At 37.4% G+C, this 20,962-nt stretch overlaps 1 protein-coding gene across 1 annotated transcript in view; it reads right to left on the bottom strand.

Moving 5' to 3' along the window:
• Positions 1 to 19,709, bottom strand: part of SYNE1 (spectrin repeat containing nuclear envelope protein 1) — a 292,806-nt gene extending 273,097 nt beyond the window's left edge. Inside the window, exon 1 of the mRNA XM_050710059.1 lies at positions 19,639 to 19,709. Coding sequence (XP_050566016.1) covers positions 19,639 to 19,702 — 64 coding nt within the window. The 5' untranslated portion in view covers positions 19,703 to 19,709. The remainder of the gene's footprint in view (positions 1 to 19,638) is intronic.
• Positions 19,710 to 20,962: the final 1,253 nt, after the last annotated feature.

Here is a 20,962-nt window from a genome sequence, read left to right as displayed (position 1 = left end):
GCAGAGACAACTTCAAGCAGGCTGACGAACTGTGGCAACAGTGAAAACTCAGTCCAAAATCTATCTACTGCAATAGCAATCTACACTGAAGCACAAAAGAAATACAGAGGTGAAAAAGGCAACTATAATTCAAAATTGACGAGGAAGTGTACATTCTGTACTTTCAGGATTTCCAAAGATTTCAAAGTGACCTAAAAATCTGTGAAAAATAAACAAACAAACAAAAACTCTTTGAAGCAAGTTCTACAGAATTCTAGCTGCATTAAGAGTAAAATTGAAGACAGCATGTTAGTCCCACATGGCTACAGCTAAGCTTCTTAGAAGAGACATTTAACTCCTGTTGGCTAACACATTTGTGTATTTCTTTATTTATATTCTGGAGTACTCCCCTTTTGCTCATACCACCTTAAAATATCAAAGACTCTCTTTCTTCCTCTAGGGACAGTAATCTGTCCAAACTTGGTTTCTCTCTTCACCTACCCAACACCACCTTCCTTTTTGCATTTTGTTTCTACAATATGTTGTGCTTTCTAAATGACTTGGCATGCAGCTACTAAAACCATCTTCTTCAGCAACCTTCTTGACCCTGCCATGTCTCTAACTGATAAGTTCTTTGGTTTTCTTATGTCATTTCAAATGAAAGTAATTTATTTTACAAACAACTTAAATATATATATCTTCTAAAGTCATTTACTCCTACACCGCCAATGACTGCAGTCTCATCTTCCATATAGTTTATTTTTCTTGCCTTGCTTTCATGCTGCTCTCCCTCTCTGAAATAGTAACCTATCCCACAGTATCAAGCATTTGAGATTCTAACCTTTGAAATCCTTCTTTTGAAGATATCTTTCCCCACAACTCACAAGTACAACCTATGCCATTGTTTGGTTTGACAAAAACCTTGAAAAACTGTACCTTTTCTAAAGTCTCCGAAGTCATCTGATATGCTTACATACTGTTTGCAAATTTGTTTGTAAATTTGGATTAGATAATTTGATTTTTTTTTTCATCTACAGCTCTTATCTATGTACTTGGTATCTTAAAGATCCATAGCATTTGATGTAGATACTTGTATATCACCTCTAATGGAAAAACAAAAACAAAAATATGAGCCTGGATATGCAGACTTTGTAGTTTAGTTAATACTGACTATCATTTAAAAGCAAATAGAACAGATTTGAATAGAAATATAATAGAAATAATACAACAGTTTTATTACAGTCATTGGACCCAGCAGCTGACTGGACTGATGCAGGTTGCTACTACACACTTACTTCCTGTGATTTCTGCATTTCAAAATTTGTCCAAACCTGGAGAGAACTTGTGACACCTCACCAGCTCCTCTAATTTGTTCCAGTCCCTGCTGATCTGAAGAACCTAATGCTACCATGAGAGGTGGGAGCATAATATTCTAATAATGTTTTCTGCTCTTTTCAGGTTTCAGAGAAAACTGTCATATTAAGGACATTAAAGCATCTGTGAAACCTCTAATATATTAGGCTATTATGAAAATTTATACAATTATAAAATTGTATAAAATACTATAAGATATTAAAAAATACTTTAAAAACTCAGTAGCCCTCAAATTGGTTTTAGGCTTATTGTGTGCCAATACAGTTCAAAAATAGAGTTCTTCAGCAGGACAGAATTTGATATTTTTAAACACAGGGAAGAGAGGTACAGTTATGTTTGCCTTAGGTCACAGAAGACTGTAATTTACTGATCTCATGAAGAAAGACCACCTACCCACACTGCTATCAACCAACAATAGGATAGTTACTTGCTGTGTTTTAATGAAGCAAATATCCAGAAATGGTGCTGATTAGGGCAAAGACAACTGAGTTATTCTATGTCTGCAAGTTTTTTTTTGTTGTTTTTGTTTTTTTAACCAATATTATATTTGCTCTCAGCTTTCCTGACTCTGTCCAATGTTCATTGTCTTTCAGTTTCATAAGCACTAAAAATAACAAGCGTCTGAAGAATAACCGCCTTTCAAGAAAACAAACAAAAAAGCCAAACAAATTCAACACAAGGGTTATTTCCTTCTGATCTTTTTGTCTTGATTTCAGTTCTTCATGAAAACAACATATGGGTGGAGTACCACAAGGGCTGGAAAGGACAGCTATGACCTCAGTAACTACTCTCGTTAAAGCAGGAGAGCAGTGCCTTTTCCACAGCTAAGTGTTTACAAAATTAGAGTCTCTTTATAGGCTGTCATTTCATAGTTTTGTTTGTTGTTGGTTTTGGTTTGTTTTCTTAAAGAAAATTTCACTGCACATTTCTATATGACAGAAATGCAGGAATAACACAGAACTGTATTTAGCATGTTTGTTTATCAGGCACAATTTAAATGTTATGATTTCAGAAGCATGTAGAAAACTCTGTGCCACAGGTGGGTGACCCACCTAATGGTCATCCACAGAGGTGTAAGAAACTCCCTGAAGGCTAAACTCCCAGTGACAAATTCCCCAGGGAGACCCAAGCACAAGGAGTAAGGCACTTCAGCTCTGCAAAGCACAGGTCTTCCTTCAGGTTGGGCACTGTCCTCAGCCTTTCCTCTTGCTGTGGTCTGGGCAGCTGGAGAGTTTCTGAGTCTTCTGCTGGAACCTCTAATTTTTCCTGCCACTACAGGTATCTTCTGCCTGCACCTGTGGCATTTGACCTACTCATATGCAGGTCTTTACTCCATAAATGTAGGAAAAGTTTCCAAGCATGCTTGCTTCCAAGCAGGGATGTTGTAAAGGTCAATACCTTAAAAACTGGGAAAAACTTAAATAAAATGATAATGAGGGTCACACAATTGCAATAAAATGGCATGAAGTTAATGTTTCTTTTCAGCAAGGGCTCTAGTTCATAATAAGGAATAAAAGGATGTTTCAGTTGGTTTTAGTATTTAATTTAAATGTGGTATTATAGGACTTCCACATTTGCTCTGTTCAGGCTTTGACAATTAAATAAAAATATGTACTTGACCAAGTACTTTTATTTTATGTTTAGGATGTATTAAACATTTTTAGTTTAGATAATAATTTGATCAACGAGACCTGAAACATCTGTCTGTTGCCTTATTCTATATTTATACGTATGTACACATGGGAATTTGTTAGATCGATTCTCCACTTTTACAGTGCTTAAGATTTATTTCTAGACTGAAGTCCTAAAAATGGCCACCAGGAGCCCAAAGCTTGCTGAAAGAAAGTGTGCTGGATCACATCATTGTCATTAACAAAAATTAGCAGAAAAAAAAATGTGCATATCATACTGAATATCACATCCAAAATTTATTAATTCAACCCAACCCAAAACACGATAAGCAGAGCATAAACAAGCAAAGAAATCTCTTCCTGATTCACATCCATACAAACTCCTGCCAACAAGCATGAAGGCATGCAGTCCCTAAAGCACTGACCTCCACAGGATGGAGTTATACTTTCAATCACTTTCCCCCCAGTATGGTTTCATCATATCTTGGCTCCACAAAGTCCATGGTGAGAGGTGCTGAGTTTGAACACAATAATTTCTGCCATTTCTGTAAATTTACTGTCTTGGGTCATCTTGACTTGCAGGATGCAAGCAGCTTATCAGAGTTAAGAGGAACTTGTTCATTTGGACAACTTCCTCCTAAGTTCTCATGTGTTCCCTTTTTCATTTTCCCAGAACAGTCTTGCACACTTTTTGACCAAATGACCTGAGGCAGCATTATTTGCCCAACCTAGAACAACCTATCAGCATGAGAAAAAACAGTGAAAGACATTGCTTACTGCTCAGTGAGAGTTTAAAGTATCTCATCATAGGCATCCAGCATTTTCCATCTATGAATACACACATTTACTTCAATCTAAAGATAATACCCTGATATTCCTCACCAAATGGAGAAGAGACTGTGTGTGCCCTTTTCTACTCACCCCACTTCACATTTTTATGTGCTCATAAAGACACACCATCATTCAGAATTTAATTCTAAAATTATGCAGGTCATCAGGGCAAGGTTATCACAGACTCTCTTAGCTACACAACTATGAATTCTTTCAGGTTAGACAGCAGTCATCTGGTATACCTTGTGCTAGCTTCTCCAGAAAAATCTCTCTCAGCCTTCACCACCAAACTGCTCGGGTTCTTCCTCAAGGACGACACATCAGCTGCAAAATCTGCATGTTTCTACACATCAATAAGAAGCTTATACTAGTATATTGGCAGTATTTTCAATCTTTATTTGAGACTCAGTTGCAGGAAAAAGTTTAGATTTAAACATTCTCTTAATTTAGACACTAAGTTGGGAGGAAAAAGAGAAACTAGAGAAATTAGATTATTAGATTATTCTTTATAGCACTGGCCAACAACTTAATCTGATTTTGTCTCTATTGATGAACAGCAAAGAACAGTCAGTCCTTAGGGGGGGTTATAGACAAGTGAACTGAAAACCATCAGCTTGGGATTCATTTGCCATAGTAATTTTTAATCTTTAGCACTAGGTAGGTTTACCTCAGTCTCTGTCACTAGGTTTATCTCAGTTAGTATCATTCTGAAAGGTTTTTATTTTTTCTGTTTTGCTTTTTGTGGGTGTTGGAAAGGAAACATTTTCCTCCAAATAAAGCACAGCTTTAACAGGGTAAATCTGTCAAAGCAGCTTGTGTCCTGCATTGCTGGCAATCAGCCACAAATTCTGTCCAGTCACTGAGGAAAAAAAGATGTCTGGAGAACAGATGATCGGCATCCAATAGCACTGGTTTGAAACAGAATGAAAGAGATGAAAAGCTATTGAGTTGTGTGTCTTTAAAGCTCAACATCTAAGGTTAAATGTTTCTATGCCAAATGTATTATATGTATTTATGATATACAAATCTAGATGACAATGCCAAACAATAAACTTGAGCCAACAGCCATTGCACAGACTTAACTATGTACAAGTATCACCTATAAACAAGCTTATAATTCTTTCTGCTTCTGTGGCAAAAAGGTAAAAATGTTGAAGTCTAGATAATGCTAAAATAACTGAGTCGTTTCACTTCCATTGCATCTTTTATTAAGAAAGTTTTGAAAGTTTAAAGGAATCCAAGCAATAGTTTTTGTTTTTTTTTTGTTTGTTTTGTTTTTTGTTTTTGTAAAAGAGGCCAGACAAAACCAGAAGGCAACGATTGACTAGTATGAAGTTAGTCTAATTACATGGACTCAGGACTTCAAATTATTTGGATACTAAAGTAATGACAGAGAAAACAAGGCCCCGTTATCAGAAAGAAAGAAGAAATTGAGGTACCTCTATATAATGAACCTCTAATAACATTCATCTAATAATGAACAGCTCTTGCTGTGTAATTCAGAACTCATTGCCAGAGCAAGTGCAAGAGAATGCTACAGGATTAGGGAAGCGCAACCCAGCAGCCAGCCATCACCCAGTAATTAGCAAATGGTCAAACCCTGCCAGGAAGCAAGCAGGTAATGATACATCTTGATTATACTCATACTAAAATTACTAATTCAGATGAAAGGCACCTCCTTTCTGAGTGTATGGGTTTTGAAACACAATACTGAGACCAAGATCTTAAATCTAGATTTGGTTTCTCAACGTGGTAGGTCCTCCAAGGAATACAGATATATCTTTTACTAGCTGATATAGTACAGTGCTTCCATAATAAACTGCCAAAATAAACCAAACTTTAGGGCAAACTTAGTCTTAGATCTTTAATCTTAGATCTTGATTGAGACTGAAACAGTTCACAATTGATAATATAATTAAAATGCTTGTCATTGTAATTTTTATGTTTCAAGATGTAAACAAGGTTCTCTCCATTTTTTTTCCCTAAGACAATGCTATTGCTGTTCTCAATATCTAATCTCCTCTCCACATATTTTTCCTTTAGAATTTCTAAGTCAGAAGGCTATTTGAGTTTCTTTCACTTTTGTTTCATTTTTTCTTTCACTTTTACGTGTCTTCCAATATGTTAGCTTGTTCTGTTGCCTTGAAAATATTATTCATAGCTTTTACATAGCTTTTAATTACAAGTTTATCTTCCTGGAAGATGAAAAGAAAGCATGAATTTTTCTTTTGTTTGTTTTTATTCTAGGCCATTTAGTCTACCATTCAGCTCTGATTTCTATACTTTAAACTTCCTATTTTGGTGAGAAGAGGTAGTTAGCTGTCCAGAATTTTGATCAATTGACTCAATCTTTTCCTTTCCTGCAAAGGACGTTCAATACACATTTTCATGTAAACCTGTTTATCTCGCTCTTTTACATTACCTGCAACTTTACTGTAATTCAGCTTGATACTTTTAAATTTCATCATAAGCCTGTGCAAATAACCTGAGCTCCTTAAACCACAGACAGTTATATTATGTTAATTAACTATGTCACTGAAGTCTGCAAGAGAAATGGCATAGATTCCAAATTTGGACTCATTCAGAGTACAATTCTACTGGCAGCTTGCATTTCAGTGAGAGAATAACCATTGTATTGTCATTCCTGTTGTTTTAAATAGCTGGGCATTTGTGGCTATGTGGTTTGCTGCTTTAAGTGTGCCAATAATGAGTTTAAAAAAAAAAAAAAAAAAAGCATTGCAGCTTATAAAATTTCCAAAATATTGGATTACAAACATATAATAATGCAGCAAGTTCAAAGAAAATATACTGTTGAAACTTCAAATTTCAAGCTACTTCTTATTCCTGATGACACAGTTGATTTTTAGACTAATATGGGCTTTCAGAAAACAAACAACTATCAATAATTATCAGAAACAGCTATTAGTAGCTGTTGGTAGTTATATGTGCACCTGATCCAAGCTGTTACTTTAACAAGCACAGCAGAGTTTTAGGATCTGACCTTTTCTTCCTGATTGCAGTAAATGCAATGTTGCATCCCACACTTTCTTAGTAGGTGAGAGTCAGACCTTCCTCTATTTCAGTTCCTATTTGGAAAGTGGTATTAGCTAACTTTACCACCTTCAAAGGTCAAAATGTGTTACTTTGTTCCATATTTGCATATTGCTTTCAAAAGTCAACAAAAAAAATAGAGAAGTACCTTAACTACTACTGAACAATGAGCAAAATGGCATACTATTATAAAATCTCATTCATAATGTTTGTAATTTCCTATGCAAGTTTGATGACTTCTTCCTGATAAATGTGAATATGAGGTGTGAGTTTTTGTGCAGACAAATTTCCCCAGGGAACACAGTATTTGAACATGCCTAAAATATCAAATACAAAAACACAGAGCCAGTAAGCGTGGACTATTCATCTCTTAGAAACTATATGTAAACACAGCAATGAACTGTTCATGATTCTTTTCATTTATTCAAGTCACTTCTGGCAGTTGGTCACACCTACAGTTTTCTTAGTAACAACACAAACGAAAAGGCAGGATCAGGATTATGAAAGAAGAATTATGCAACTTGGCTGTGTTCAAGCTCACAAAAGTGTCCTAACAAAAGGAGATTCTGGAAAGCAAGACCGAGAAAGAAGATTATACAAGACTAGAGTCTTCCTTCCACGATACATGGCAATAAGTAGCAGTAGATTTCCTGCTCTTAATACAGTCAGTCAGCCAGACAAAAATCATCAAAATGAACTTTTGCCTCTTTAGGAAGCAGAAAAGCAGAAACAGACACTTCATAGTAAGATTCAGAGCTTTGTATTCCAAGAAAAAAAAAAAAAGTTGATTTGGATGAAAAAGCAGTAATACAATTTTTTTTTTTCTTGGGGGGGGTGGCAGGATAGATATGTATTTTAGAAATATAAATGAGATTGTCACATGGCTTCACTTTTATATAATAAATATGAAACATGGCACTAAAGAACTAAAAGGGCAGTCCCAGGATAGCCCACTGACTTCAAATCACAACTACTGACAAGAAAGTATCTTGTTTTTGAAATATTAACTACATTGAGGGTACTAAACATCTCACACATAATCACAGTCTTCCTCCTAATTTCTAACTGCTAGTGCTGTTGAAGTTTTTTTGTTTGTCTGTTTTTTTTGGTTTTGCTTTTTTTTTGTTTGTATTAATCCACTGTATTTGTATGTTTATGGATCAGGTTAATTTATTACTTTTTTTTTTTTTTTTTTAAATTGAAAAGAGGCATCTTTAGATATACAAAATCCACATCTATGCCTTTCTATGCTAGTACCTCAGGGCAACCAAATTCTTTTTCATATCTAATTCTTGCTGGATTGCACAACTTCAGTAATGCAAAGCAGTCAAAAATCCAGGTTAATTAGCCTTATGTCCTGTCTAATCAGTCTCAAATCAGGGTATGATCATCCATGTTTTATTACTGCAACTCACATCTGCTAACAAAGCTTCATGACCATATGACTTCCACTAACACAGGGGCTTGATCATGTTTGCTTCTTCACTGATTTGTAATTGATCACAGGATGGTCTCACCTGTGTCTCTCCTGTCTGTTCACAAGCCCAAGTTTTGGTTTCCTTAAACATAACCTCCCAGCTATGGCCTGTGTTTCTTTGATGATGCACTCCACTAGGGAAAAGGTCGACCAAACTCAAAAGTGCAGCACAGCTGGAAGCACAAAATTTTCACCATCAAATCTAAGGGAAGAATTCATGCCTGAAAATTTCTCTCCTCATTTGGAAGAGAATACAAGCTTTGTAACTTCCATTAAAAGGTATTTCTTGTTCTTCTCACTTGTGACAAGGCACATCAGCTTCACCCATGTGTAAATGGAACATTCAAACTGCAAAACAGCACTCAAGTATGTAGCCAATGAATCTAATAACAGAGAACGAGTGAGCCGTAAAAGCAACTGGATTAATGCTCATAATTGTTGTTTATTTTCATTTACTTGGAAGAATGAAAGCACAGTCCAAAAACTGGTTTTACATGAAGAACTATAATTTCTTATGAATAGCCAAGTCTGAAGACTACAGGCTCCATTCCTAAGTAAGGGTTTTGTTTTGTTTTTAACCATTAGACAGTATAAACAAGTAAATATTTTGCCTTGCCTTGATATATTGTCTTGGCCCCACATCATCTTGAGTACTGTGATCTGATATGTAAGGTATTTCCTCCCCCACCCCCCCCCACCCCATACCACCCCCCCTCACCCCCCCCCCCGACCGGAAGGCTAACAGTAATACTCTTCAACTACTATTGCTGTAACAGTTCATTCCCTTCACCTTATGGAAAGAAGATCTTTCCTTTGTTTTAATGAGCTTAAGATAAAGCCTTTTTAGAACAGCTGCTGCATTCACGAGGTCTGGGGCCTTGCTTTCTCGCAAGCCGCTTTCTCGCAATAGTGCCTCGAGCCAAGATTCCCACACTGACATACGGTCCTTGATGCTGGTGTAGGTGAAAAAGCTGTACTGCTCTGGGTATGTACATGACAATCTCCAAGCAGGCTGGTGGAGTCATGACACCCTATGCTGTCACGACAAACTACATTAGCTGGCCTGTATGAGTAATCTGCACAAAGCATAGGTACTGTACACCACTTTTGTACAGCCCTTTGCTATTGCTGAAAGGAGATGATGGATCTTCCCTTGGAATTGTACTGTCACAGCTAAAAAGAAACTCTGTGATCTAGGTAAACTAAAGCGTAACTCTCTTTTTGCATCAACAGCTATGTAGATACAAGATATTGTTAAACATTCCAGGCACATGTGGTATCCAGGTGAATACAATGACAATCTTTAGCTTGGAGCTTCACAGGTTTTTCAGGTTTGTGTCACAAGCCTTACAGAGTTATAAGGAGATTACACAGATTCTCCATAGACACTTAAACCAACGTGCATCAATGAAGGCATAATCCTCTTAAAAGTACTGACGAGTATGTAACAAATACTGAATGTAATTGCACAAAATCTGCTGAAGTTCTAGTAAAAAAATTTTCACAAATTATGTCTCTTAATAAGCTAATGTTTGTGTGTTTGTATTAATGTTTATACTGAAACTCCCAACAGCATTTCACAATGCTGTGTGTTAATAACTGTGACTCCTCGGCAGTGGGAGTATTAGAGACAGAGAGAAGAGGGAGGGCTTTACTGGGGATCAGGGTGAGATGTGGGGTCTTGGCCTCCAGGCACACCAAGCTGTGGCTGGGCTGGAGCCCAGAAAGAGCCACTTTCACAGTATATAGCAACTCATCATTATTCCTTCTTCCACATTCACCTGAAGGTTATGTGGACTTGACCTGAAATAGATGATGCTTTGCTGCTAGGTCCCATACAGTTGTGCTATGGAATTAAAATAGTCACTGAGAACCCCAAATGAAACAGGTTCTGTTCCAATTGACAGGATAGAGGTTAGATTTTATATTTAGCCCTAGATCCTTCAAACACATTCTGAAAAACAAATTATACGTGAAGAGGCCCCAAAACAAAAGAAAAAATAAAACCTAGACCCCAAAAAGAAAGCAACTAAAATCTGAACATAGATGTTAGCTGTGGAATTAAGTAATCAATTATAAATTCCTGTAAAATGTAACACATGTAAAACTAAAATTAGATGTTTGAAATGTATGAGTAATAAATTCCAAAGGGCTAGTTTGTTGGGATTTTCTTGCTGTTGTATTGCTTTTTCTCTTCTTTAAATGGACTACTGTGTTCTTAATAGGTTGTTGACTTTTTCCTCATAAGGCTCTTTCTCATCTTAGATAAAAGGGAGAACAAGTAGCCTGTTTTCTTGTATACAATAATAGATGGTTCACTTGGATACATACAATTGCCATCTAAAACTCAGTGAGTCTAAAATTAGAATTCTGTGATATGACTCACATGGAGCTTTGTGACAGAAACTAGGATATTTTTAAGCGAATGAAGTCTAAAGTACAAAATAAAAAATGCATTCTAGAAGTAGTCTATGAAATAAATTGCTAATAATTACTAGGTGTTATTTTCATATCTGTGTTTTATCCTCTTTCAGGTAGATTCTCCAAAGTATTACCATTAGCCTGATAATTAAAGGTGGTAAAGCTTCTGATTTCCACAAAAGGCTAAAACAGGAAACCAATATAGTTTCCTTATTTAAATATTTTTTCCTTTACTCTGAAGAAGACTTTTACCTAAGCACAGAAGCATGACCAGCAATACTACTTCTACAAAACTATTTTAATGCTTATTACTTAGTAATAGAGGACAAGAGACATGTAGTTTCAAGTTCCTCTAGTAATAAAAATAAAATTAATAATAAAAAATAGATGAGACATCATTCCAAGAGGGAAGATTATTTGTGATCACAATTTACTATATCTAAAAGTAATACATCAAGATCTACAAGTTGTATTGTAGGAAGATACTACAGCACAGCTGTGAGCAGATGAAGCTTAATTTTTCAAGTCTGTAGTATATTCTACTACAGACAGCAAAGGAATCAGATGTTAAATAAGATGAATGATAAATGTCATAACCTGCATAGAAAAACATGACACTGTAATTCTTTAATAATTCTGAAAGTATTGCTTTCTGATATCCCTATCCCAATGCTACTACTAAAATATCTGTCTGTCTAGAGATTGGTCAGAATAGAGGGGATGCTCTCAAAAATATTCATGACAGTAATATTTTCCTTCTCAAAATCTTTATCTCCACTAAACCTTCAAAACTGACATGCAATTGTTCATATTTACACTTCCCAAAACATCACCATTTTCACACCAGTAACAAATCCGGCAGATGAAACTGAAAATAGTTTTTTTGGTTTTTTTTGTTTGTTTGTTTTTTAAACATATCAGATAGTTTTTAATCACAACCAACTTAAACACGTGTAGTGCAGATGCCTACGTCTGAATTTGTCAATCTAGACTGAGTGAAGCAGAGCTGGTAAAGACAGATTTGTACAAAACAGAATTTGTCTGATATATTTTGGATATACATTTTAAGATAACTGTTTTTAAGAAGCACAGTTTTTAACCACAGTATACAGAACAAGTCAAGAAGGAATTTCCTCTCCCATTTTGCCCTCCCACATTTTGTGTAGTGAATCCTGTCCTCAGTATTTGAATTCTACCACATAAGAAGAGAAGAATTTGATTTTTGAACTCTATTCCTTTAGAACCAAGTGTAAGCAATCTCAGTATGCAGCACTAAAATTTCAACTGTTTTCTGCCCTAAATATATACTTTATCCCAGATGAAAACTGCTCTAAGGAACCTGCTTTGGCAGGGGGGTTGGACCCAATGATCTTTCAAGGTCCCTTCCAAGCCCTACAGTTCTGTGATTCTGTGAAAACTGAAAAAAATATATTGTTTTTTCTTAAAAACCAACTCAAATGCAAATGTATGTTTGTCACTTATAACATCTGTTTGATCTTTAGAGCTTGTTATCCTGGTTGATCATCAGCCAACGGGAAAGAGGAACACTGATTAGTTTACCAACCTTTAAGAACCGTGCAGTTCTTAAAAGTGCAAGCAAGGATGCAATGAAAAAAGAGTTGAAATGGTGATTTATACTACATAACATTGGGAGAAAAACACTAGAAAATTGTAAGATGGTAATAATAGTTTAAAAAGAAAACATATTTTAAATACTTAACCTGGAATTTGTTACCAAAGGAAAAACTCTAAAAGTCCCAAAATAGGACCATGCTGGGCTAAAACAAATACTGCATTGCACAGACTGCCCCAGGACTGTGTTCTTTTTGAGGAGAACAGAAAATGAAAGCCAACTGCAGTCAAATAAATAAATAAATCATGTTTCTTTACACTGTGATACTCATTGCTATCCATGACAAAACATTCCAATGCAACATACCTAGAATTCGAACTGGACTTGAATTTATGTCATTTATGCTATTAGCTACTTGTTTCGTTAACCTTGGCCATATGTTTCTGGACTACCTACAGGTAGGCTCAGAAATTCTCTCTGCCGGCAATACATCAAATTATCAGATACTTGTGTCAGAAGAGACCTGAGGAATATTCTTGCAGTATTAATTTTTATATACATAAACCAGAATTAAATACTTCTAGCAACAGTGATTTCACAGCTAGCCTTAGCAAGTTTCCCTATTCAATGTTAACTAATATTTAACCTGAATATCCCTGACTGCATAACCCTTTCAAATGCTTTCATTTTTGTAAATGAAAAGACTTGATCTCTTTTCTTTCTTTGTTTACTTTTCAACAGTTTTCTTTACAGCTATGATGTTTTTTTCCAGATCTTTTAACCATCACACATAAATCTATTTTGTTACGAAAGAATGTAAACTTAAGTTTTCTTACACTGAAAAAAAAAAAGTTTGAAATTCTGCTTGGAATTCTCTTAAATCAGACATGAGATGTAAGATACAGATTCCCCTTTGGATTTACTTGGCCTACTGAGTGAATAGAGTCAAAAAAAGTACTTTCCCTCAAGAAAGCCGCAGGAATCATCATGCAAGGACATTTCAGAGAGTGAAGGACTGCAAAGGAACAGCAGCAGCAGGACTACATGGAGACAGAGGATGTCAACAAACTGGACAAAAACTTTAATTGTGGCAGTATTTGTGACACAGGACTAAAACTCCACACTGCGCAAGGTGTATAGCATTCCACTCAACCAAGCATAGACTTTCAAGCTCACATTTACAAATGTGATGTTGCAGTTTGATTTCAGAAATGATAAAACAGTAAATGGCACCGAAAAGGGAAACCTTGACACTCACCTTTTTGGCAGGAGCTCGCCTGACCTCCACAATCCAATTTTCATCTGGTTCAGATCTAATATAAGATCTGAAGCATTGGTGGAAAGAAAGTTGGGAACATGCATGCAGTGAAGCAAGGTAGCTTTCAGTAGCAGGTATCTGTTAAATCAGCTTAGCCTAATGTTAAACTGTGGTTCTTGGCACTGTTGACTTAGAAAACAACCACAGGGAAAGTCCAATAAAGGTACATATTAACAAAGTACCTATCAGCAAAAAAAGAAAATATAACTGGTGCTTGATTAATGGCTACTCCTAGCACATCATGGAAAAGAAAACAGTGCTAGGATGTGAAAGAAAGGAAAAAAAAGAGCCAAAATTTAAGGAGAGTTGGGGGGAGGAAGGACAATCCAGAAGAAAACCAATATAGTACACAGTATTCTGTGAACAGTGTTAATATAAGGATGGCATTAAAAATACAGATAAAATTACAGATAATACTCAGTTGTATATAAAACTTTAAACTGAAAAGTGCTTGGACTTTAAGTTAATTTGACCTGTGTATATTGAAGTTTATCAGGAGTGTTACGAAGTTTACTAGAATGACTATGGCTACTTTTCATAATAGTGGGTCTTCAATGAATGACCATGTTGCTTTCTTTCCCACCACAGCTTTTTCTGCACTGTGAAGTCTCTCTGCAGGGAGTTTACACGAGCACAATATTGTTCTGAACCAAAATGAGCCTAAAGTCTTAAAAGAACAGTGGTGCAACCCAGAACCAAACAGACTAAGAATTTTTTTAAGCTTTCATATCATTTGCAGGGTGAGGGTGTCTTTAAGACCACAAAGTATGTGTCTTATAATAGAATATTGTTTAAATTGCTGTACTTGGTACACTATAGAACAGGCTTTACAGAACAGGGTTCAAATAGACAACAGCCTCAAAATATTAATGATACCACAGCAACCTCATTTGGGTGGCTTACATTGCAATGTAGACTGAATTTTTGTGATCCACTATAGACAAAGACAAAAATGTCCTGCTTGACTGAATGGACCACCCCGTAATGAATGCAATACCACATCTCTACCTGGCACAGGCTACTAACTAAGAAATTAGAAGAAATGGATAGAGGAAGAGAAAAGTGGAAAGAAAGCCTGCAGCACTAGTATAATATAGTGATTCTTTGATAACACCTTACAAGCCAAACAGAGCAAGTCAACATATGGGAAAATGTCCAAAAGAATTGGATGCTGTCTTATTATTTTCTTCAGAAGAACAGCATAAGCATGACTGCAGTTTGTCTGTAAGTGTACTACTTTAGGAAAAGACTGAATTTCACGACACCAAAGATCAAAAAGACAAGATTTTACTGGCTTGTTTTCCAGCACTGCCTGCTTTGATTTTTGCACATATTAAAAGCGTTATAAGAACCTTTAGTGTATAACCAGCAATAACGCTAAAGAAGCTTGCACTCCCCATAGGCAAAGGAGCAGTATCTTTGTGCCAACTGGCATTTACTTCCCTGAATAACCCTAAAGAATCCCAGGAATGCAAATCCAACTGATGGTTAGCACCAGTTCTGCTCAAACTTTGTGAGTGCTTTTGTAATGTGAAAAAATAAACTAGGAAACAGAATAAAAAGCTTTGAACTATGCCAGCAAGGAATAAATTATGCAAAGACAATCATACTAAAGGATGTCAAGTATTTTCTGTAGTACCTCAAGGCTGGGCTTCCTCATGCGTAAATTCAGCAACCAAAAAATCAGGTATCTCCTCTATGCTCTGTTGTCTCTCTCTGTAACCACTTTTGCAGGGCAGCACTGTTGGAGCTAGCACTGAAGGAAGGGTAAGCGGTATGTAGAGGCTAGTAGAAAGATGCCACACACCCCTAAGGGTATGTATCTAGCAAAAGAGTAGAAATGGAGGACAGCTATGGCTTCTGTGGATTTATCTGTACGTTCCCGCCTATGGCTAGCCCCTCCTCAGACCCTCCTCTCCTCCTTGTAAACGGATAAGCATTCTTCCCTGCAGCCATTATAAATGTCATAAAATTCCCAGACTAAAACTATGCTATGATACATTTCTGCTTCAAAAACATGCCTTCATTAATTAAAATTCAAGTGATGGGGGTCATGCACCTTCTGGAGATGCCTTTCTCTCTCTCCCTCTCTCTCGACTGCAGACTGAGCTATAATGAAAAGCCATATGTGGCACTTTTTATTAGCATGACAAGGATGATGAAATTAGAGAAGACAAATCATACTCTCATTGTCCACCTCCCTCCTATGACCCACCAGCCCTGGCCTAACAGAGTACATCCCTCATTCTCCTGAGTAGGAAGAGCAGAACCACAGGTGTCCTTTGCGTGGGCACCAGCATGTGACAGGTTGCTACACACTGGCAGCATAGCACACAGCACATCATTATGACTGCTTGTCCCAGGTGGGCTTCTGAGGCAGTGATATGCAATCTTTTTGAAAAAAAAAAAAAAAAAAAAAAAAGAAAAAACAAACAAAAACAAAAAAACTCTAACATTTATGTTTGCTGCTGCAAGTGTCATAATCACTGTTAAAAACCAATAGTTTGGTTTGTATTTATTTCTCTCTCACAGTATTTAGTAGAGTTGACAGAAATCCATTCACTTACAGGATGTTTAGGAGAGATTTCAAAACTGGTGTTGATAATCCCAGGGACGAGAGGCATTTTTCTGGTCTTCCCTACACCCTCCCACCACAAGCACTTATTGGAAGTTTGCGAGGCAAATATGAGACAACAATGTGGTATGTGGAGAATGACTTGCTTTACCTCTGGCCCTCAATCCCAATGACTTCCCAATACTGACACCTTGCAGCACTCTCCAGCAACATCACACAATAAATTCTCTCCTGCCTTAGCTCATAGCCAGGTACAAAAGAAGGTGTCGCACAGCAGAACTGCAGCTCTGTAGTAATGGAGGATCCCCCAAACCACCTCAGTTCCTGTCATACCATGAATACTGTCAAGTCCACTGTCAGCTGGGGTTACACACCCAGCTACACCTTCATGGATCCTGGGAAGCCATGCACACACGCCAAGAAATATCCTTTTGTTCCTATGTCCCTACCTGCTTCTGTTCCAGTTGATTTCAATTCCTGAAAGGTATCACTACCACACAATCATAGAACAGTTTGGGTTGGAAAGGACCTTGAAGATCATATAATTCCAACACCCCTGCCATGGGCAGGCATACCTTCCACTAGACCAGGTTGCTCAAAGCCCCATCCAACCTGGCCTTGGACAATTCCAGGGATGGGGCATCCACAACTTCTCTTGGCAATGTCTTTCAGTGCTTCACTACCCTCTGAATAAAGAACTTCTTTCTAATATCTAATTTAAATCTACCCTCTTTCAGTTTAAAACCATTGCCCCTAGTTCTATCACTACACTCTATGATGAAGAGTCCCTCCGCAGCTTTCCTGCAGGCCCCCTTTAGGTATTGGAAAGCCACTATAAGGTCTCCTCGAAGCCTTCTCTTCTCCAAGCCGAACAACCCCAACTCCCTCAGCCTGTCTTCACAGAAGAAGTGCTTCAGCCCCTTGATCATCCTCATAGCCCTCCTCTGGAATCGTTCTGATAGGTCGATGTCTTTCTTATACTGGGGGCTTCAGAGCTGGACGTATTACTCGAGGTATAGCCTCACGAGAGGCCAGTACATAGGGACAGTCACTTCCCTAGTCCTGCTGGCCACACTGTTTCTGATACAAGCCAGGATGCTGTTGGCCTTCTTGGCCACCTGAGCACACTGCTGGCTTATATTCAGCCAACTATCAACCAATACCCCCAGGTCTACTGGCAACCTTCCAGCCACTCTTCCCCCAGCCTATAACATTGCATGGGGTTGTTGCGCCCCAAGTACAGGACCCGGTAGAGTAACCTTAATTCACAGAGGCTAAGATAGTCGCAGTGCAGATTATCTGCTCATCCATAATGCAGAACTACAGACTAAAAAAAGACTTCGGTTCCAAGCTCTCCATTCTTGGCAAAGGTGAAACATTTATTGAAGTATAGCTTCTGCAGCGAAACCCAGATCCCAGCAATAACAAGCTGAACTGATTTCATCTGAGGAGCAAAGAACCCAGTTACATCTATAAGTTCAAACAAACATACAATGCCAAATGTTTTTTGCTTCATACATTTTCTTTTAAATGATCCTCACTTAAGAGGTCACTTAATTACTTTTGATGTCCAAAAAGAAATAAAACAAATATAGCATTCTGAATCCTATATTGGATTTCAACAGAACAAAACATTAAAAAATGAAAAAAAAAGATAAACAAGATGCAAGTAAACGGAACAGCCATTTTGTCAGTAACAACTTTATAGTTATTTAGAAAGGTAGTACTCATAAGCCTGACAATTAAAACTCCACATGTTCTGTAAATTCCTCAGCATCCTCCTGGCTCATTGCTTCAGAGTACAAGCCCAGATAACCTTCCCTGAATGCTGCTCAGCTCTCTGACCTTTTCCTTTGCAATGTGTCTTCATAAGCTTCAAGCACCTCTGTCATTCACCACGTGCACTTCTTTATTTTCCTCAGAAGGGTTCACGGTTTCATACTCATTTCATTTCTTACTTTGCATCCTTTTTTTCCCTCACCCTGGGATCCTTATACTTAAAAGAAGTCAGGTTTTTAATATTATAGATTGAGAGAGAGAGAGAGAGAGAGAGAGGGAGGGAGGGAGGGAGGGAGATTTATATATATACATGCATGTGTGTGTGTGTACTAGGACCACTGCCTGTTTTGTGGCCAGGGTGGCTTCATTTTTGCCTTGCACACTCATTTGTGTCTGCCTTGAGGGTCTAATCCTAATGTTTAAACCACAAATTCTCTGGGCAGGGAATATTTCTTTCTTCTACATTTGTGGGCACTTTGAACAACAATTGTCCAAGATAGCAGCCTAAGAAACAGTAGACAAATAAAATAGTGAGGAGAAAAAAGTAACCACACAAAAGTCTGTAGAACATAAGGCAGAAGTATTTTGGAGCTGGAGAAGTGCTTTACTAGGCCTAAATAGAACAGAATTTGCATCTTTCTTTATTCTCATGTTTCTCTACTAAGGCTACATGAAATCACGCATGCTAGTTGTATCTGGTGACTGGGAAGCTGAATTCAGATATCCCATCGCAACTAAAAAACAATAAATGGAAGGCAAAGTCATGGGAAGATAAAGTTTCCAGATTTAGAGGATACAGAAAAGGGTTGCAAGGATTCTGTGCATACAAGTTGTTGTTGAAGTAGAAGCTGGTGTGTAAAGAAAGCACTACTTCAGTGATTTATGCTTAAGTTTGAAAGTTAAGAGGAATGAAGCCTACAGCAGCACAGACAATAGTTTGTTTCTAGTCATTAGCATCACTCTCAAAAACATACGTTCTGAATGCAAGTTTTTAGCTGCAGCATTTAGGTGTTAATTCCTAAAAAAAAAAAAAAAAAAAAAAAAAGACAACTTCATTTAATCATACTTTACTGTAAGAACATAAAAAAAGAATACTCAAATACTACAAAGTATTCCTATGATACAATATCTAAAAGGCTACCAACTTCAACACAAATAATTAGCTCACAGAGTTATGAATTTTTCAATGCTTAACAATGCAATGAGGTCCTGTCCTTGTTTGGAGACAAGAAGTATTACCAAATTAATAAATGCTAGTCTACCAGTAAAGCAGATCTACCAGTAGACTTCACAGCTGAGAAAAGGGTATAGTTTCTATTCTCTTCTCTACGAGAAAACCAACGTACAATTGGTCAGGTGGGAGAAACAGCACCAAAGTCTTACCTTCACTTCAGTGTTCAATCCCTTGCATCCAGGTTCATAATGTCAGCTGCTTTCTAAACATTGCAACTAATCCTATACCAAAATACTCATATAATCAGAACTCTTCAGATATACTGTACATATTTTCTAGTAGATAAGTTTAGAATAGCTACTAGAATTCAGAAATACCATCCTGTGTAAAATAGTAAAAAGTAGGAACCTCCATTTATGAATGGATAACGGTGAGCACCAGAGTCCATCTCCTACCTTGAAGTCGTTGCATGACATTGGCTATATCCCTAGACCTTGCCACAAGTCGGGATGAGGCCATGATCTCTTTGCAGCAAGTCCCTTTCCACTGACAGAAGACTCAGAAGACACCCTCCAAGCTGCCAGCCTTGGTGAGGTGCCGACCTCCGACTGCTTCCTTCCAGCATTCAGCCTCAGCAGGGCCTGTCTGGCTGAGTCACAGCCACCCACGGCCCACGTGGGCACTCTCAGGGTCCAGCAGCAGCACTGTTCTTGCAAGCAACCCCAGCACCTGAAAAAGAAAGTACCAAGATCTAGAAGAAATGTCTACAAGCTCTGCAAAACTAAGAATTCTGAGCCTCAAAAGCTATTTTAACCCATAAGGATTGATGTGTCTTGTGCATGCTGTACCCTCCAGCCAGAGACACAATTAATGCTGAAAGCTTGCCTGGCCATCATCCGCGGAAATGGCAAAAACAAATCATTAAAAACAATTGGCAATGCACCAGACATCGATGCTTTCAAAAGCATGCTTGTGGATGTTGTTTTAGAAACAATGATAGTTATATATATTAAAAGTAATACTGTAATACTTTCTAATGTAAATAATATTATGCATAAAGGAGGAAAACTGAAATCACTTGTAAAATCCAAGTGTACAACTTTCATTGTATTTTATCATGCTAGAAGGGAACGCATAATAATAAATCATTGATCATGACAATCCATAACACCACTGAACTGCGTGCTCTAATCTGAAACACTGAGATTCGCATACCTTACTATTAAATAAAGTTATATTTACATTCCCTTTTACAGTGTATGATGATGTTATATTTTGAGTCATTTAGCATCTTTATCTGAGAAGCCAGTACATGTTGTGTATATATGCATCTGGTTCTCCATTAAGAAATAACTGACCACATAGAAACCAACAATAACTGCATTCATACTACATACCCTGGGTTCACCCCAAATTCAAGATGAAAAGGAGGTGATCAGCATCACAGTTATGAATAGAGTTATGGGAATTGTGCACCATCCCCTCCTCTTGGCCCGAAGGTCTGTCAGAGCACACGGTCTCCCAGCATACGACAGGGGAGCCTTTAGGCTGCCCTGCTTTAGGCACACAAAACATTCCCAAAGAAATTGTCAACATGTCAGAGGAACTAACGTTTTAACATTTCCTTTTCTGATCCTTCCAACCCTGCCTGACCTAAGGAACTCCCTGTTTCCCCTCTTGCTGCTGGTTTTATGAGATGTTTACCTTGTATTTTGGAAACAAAATGAGAACTACTCAACTCAGCAGACCCAAGCTGGCTTTAAATCAGTGGAAAGCAGT

The sequence above is a fragment of the Cygnus atratus genome, chromosome 3 (assembly GCF_013377495.2).
Source record: "Cygnus atratus isolate AKBS03 ecotype Queensland, Australia chromosome 3, CAtr_DNAZoo_HiC_assembly, whole genome shotgun sequence".
Taxonomy (NCBI): Eukaryota; Metazoa; Chordata; class Aves; order Anseriformes; family Anatidae; genus Cygnus; species Cygnus atratus.
Note: the sequence above shows the minus strand (reverse complement) of the source record. Positions and strands in the feature narration are given on the sequence as shown.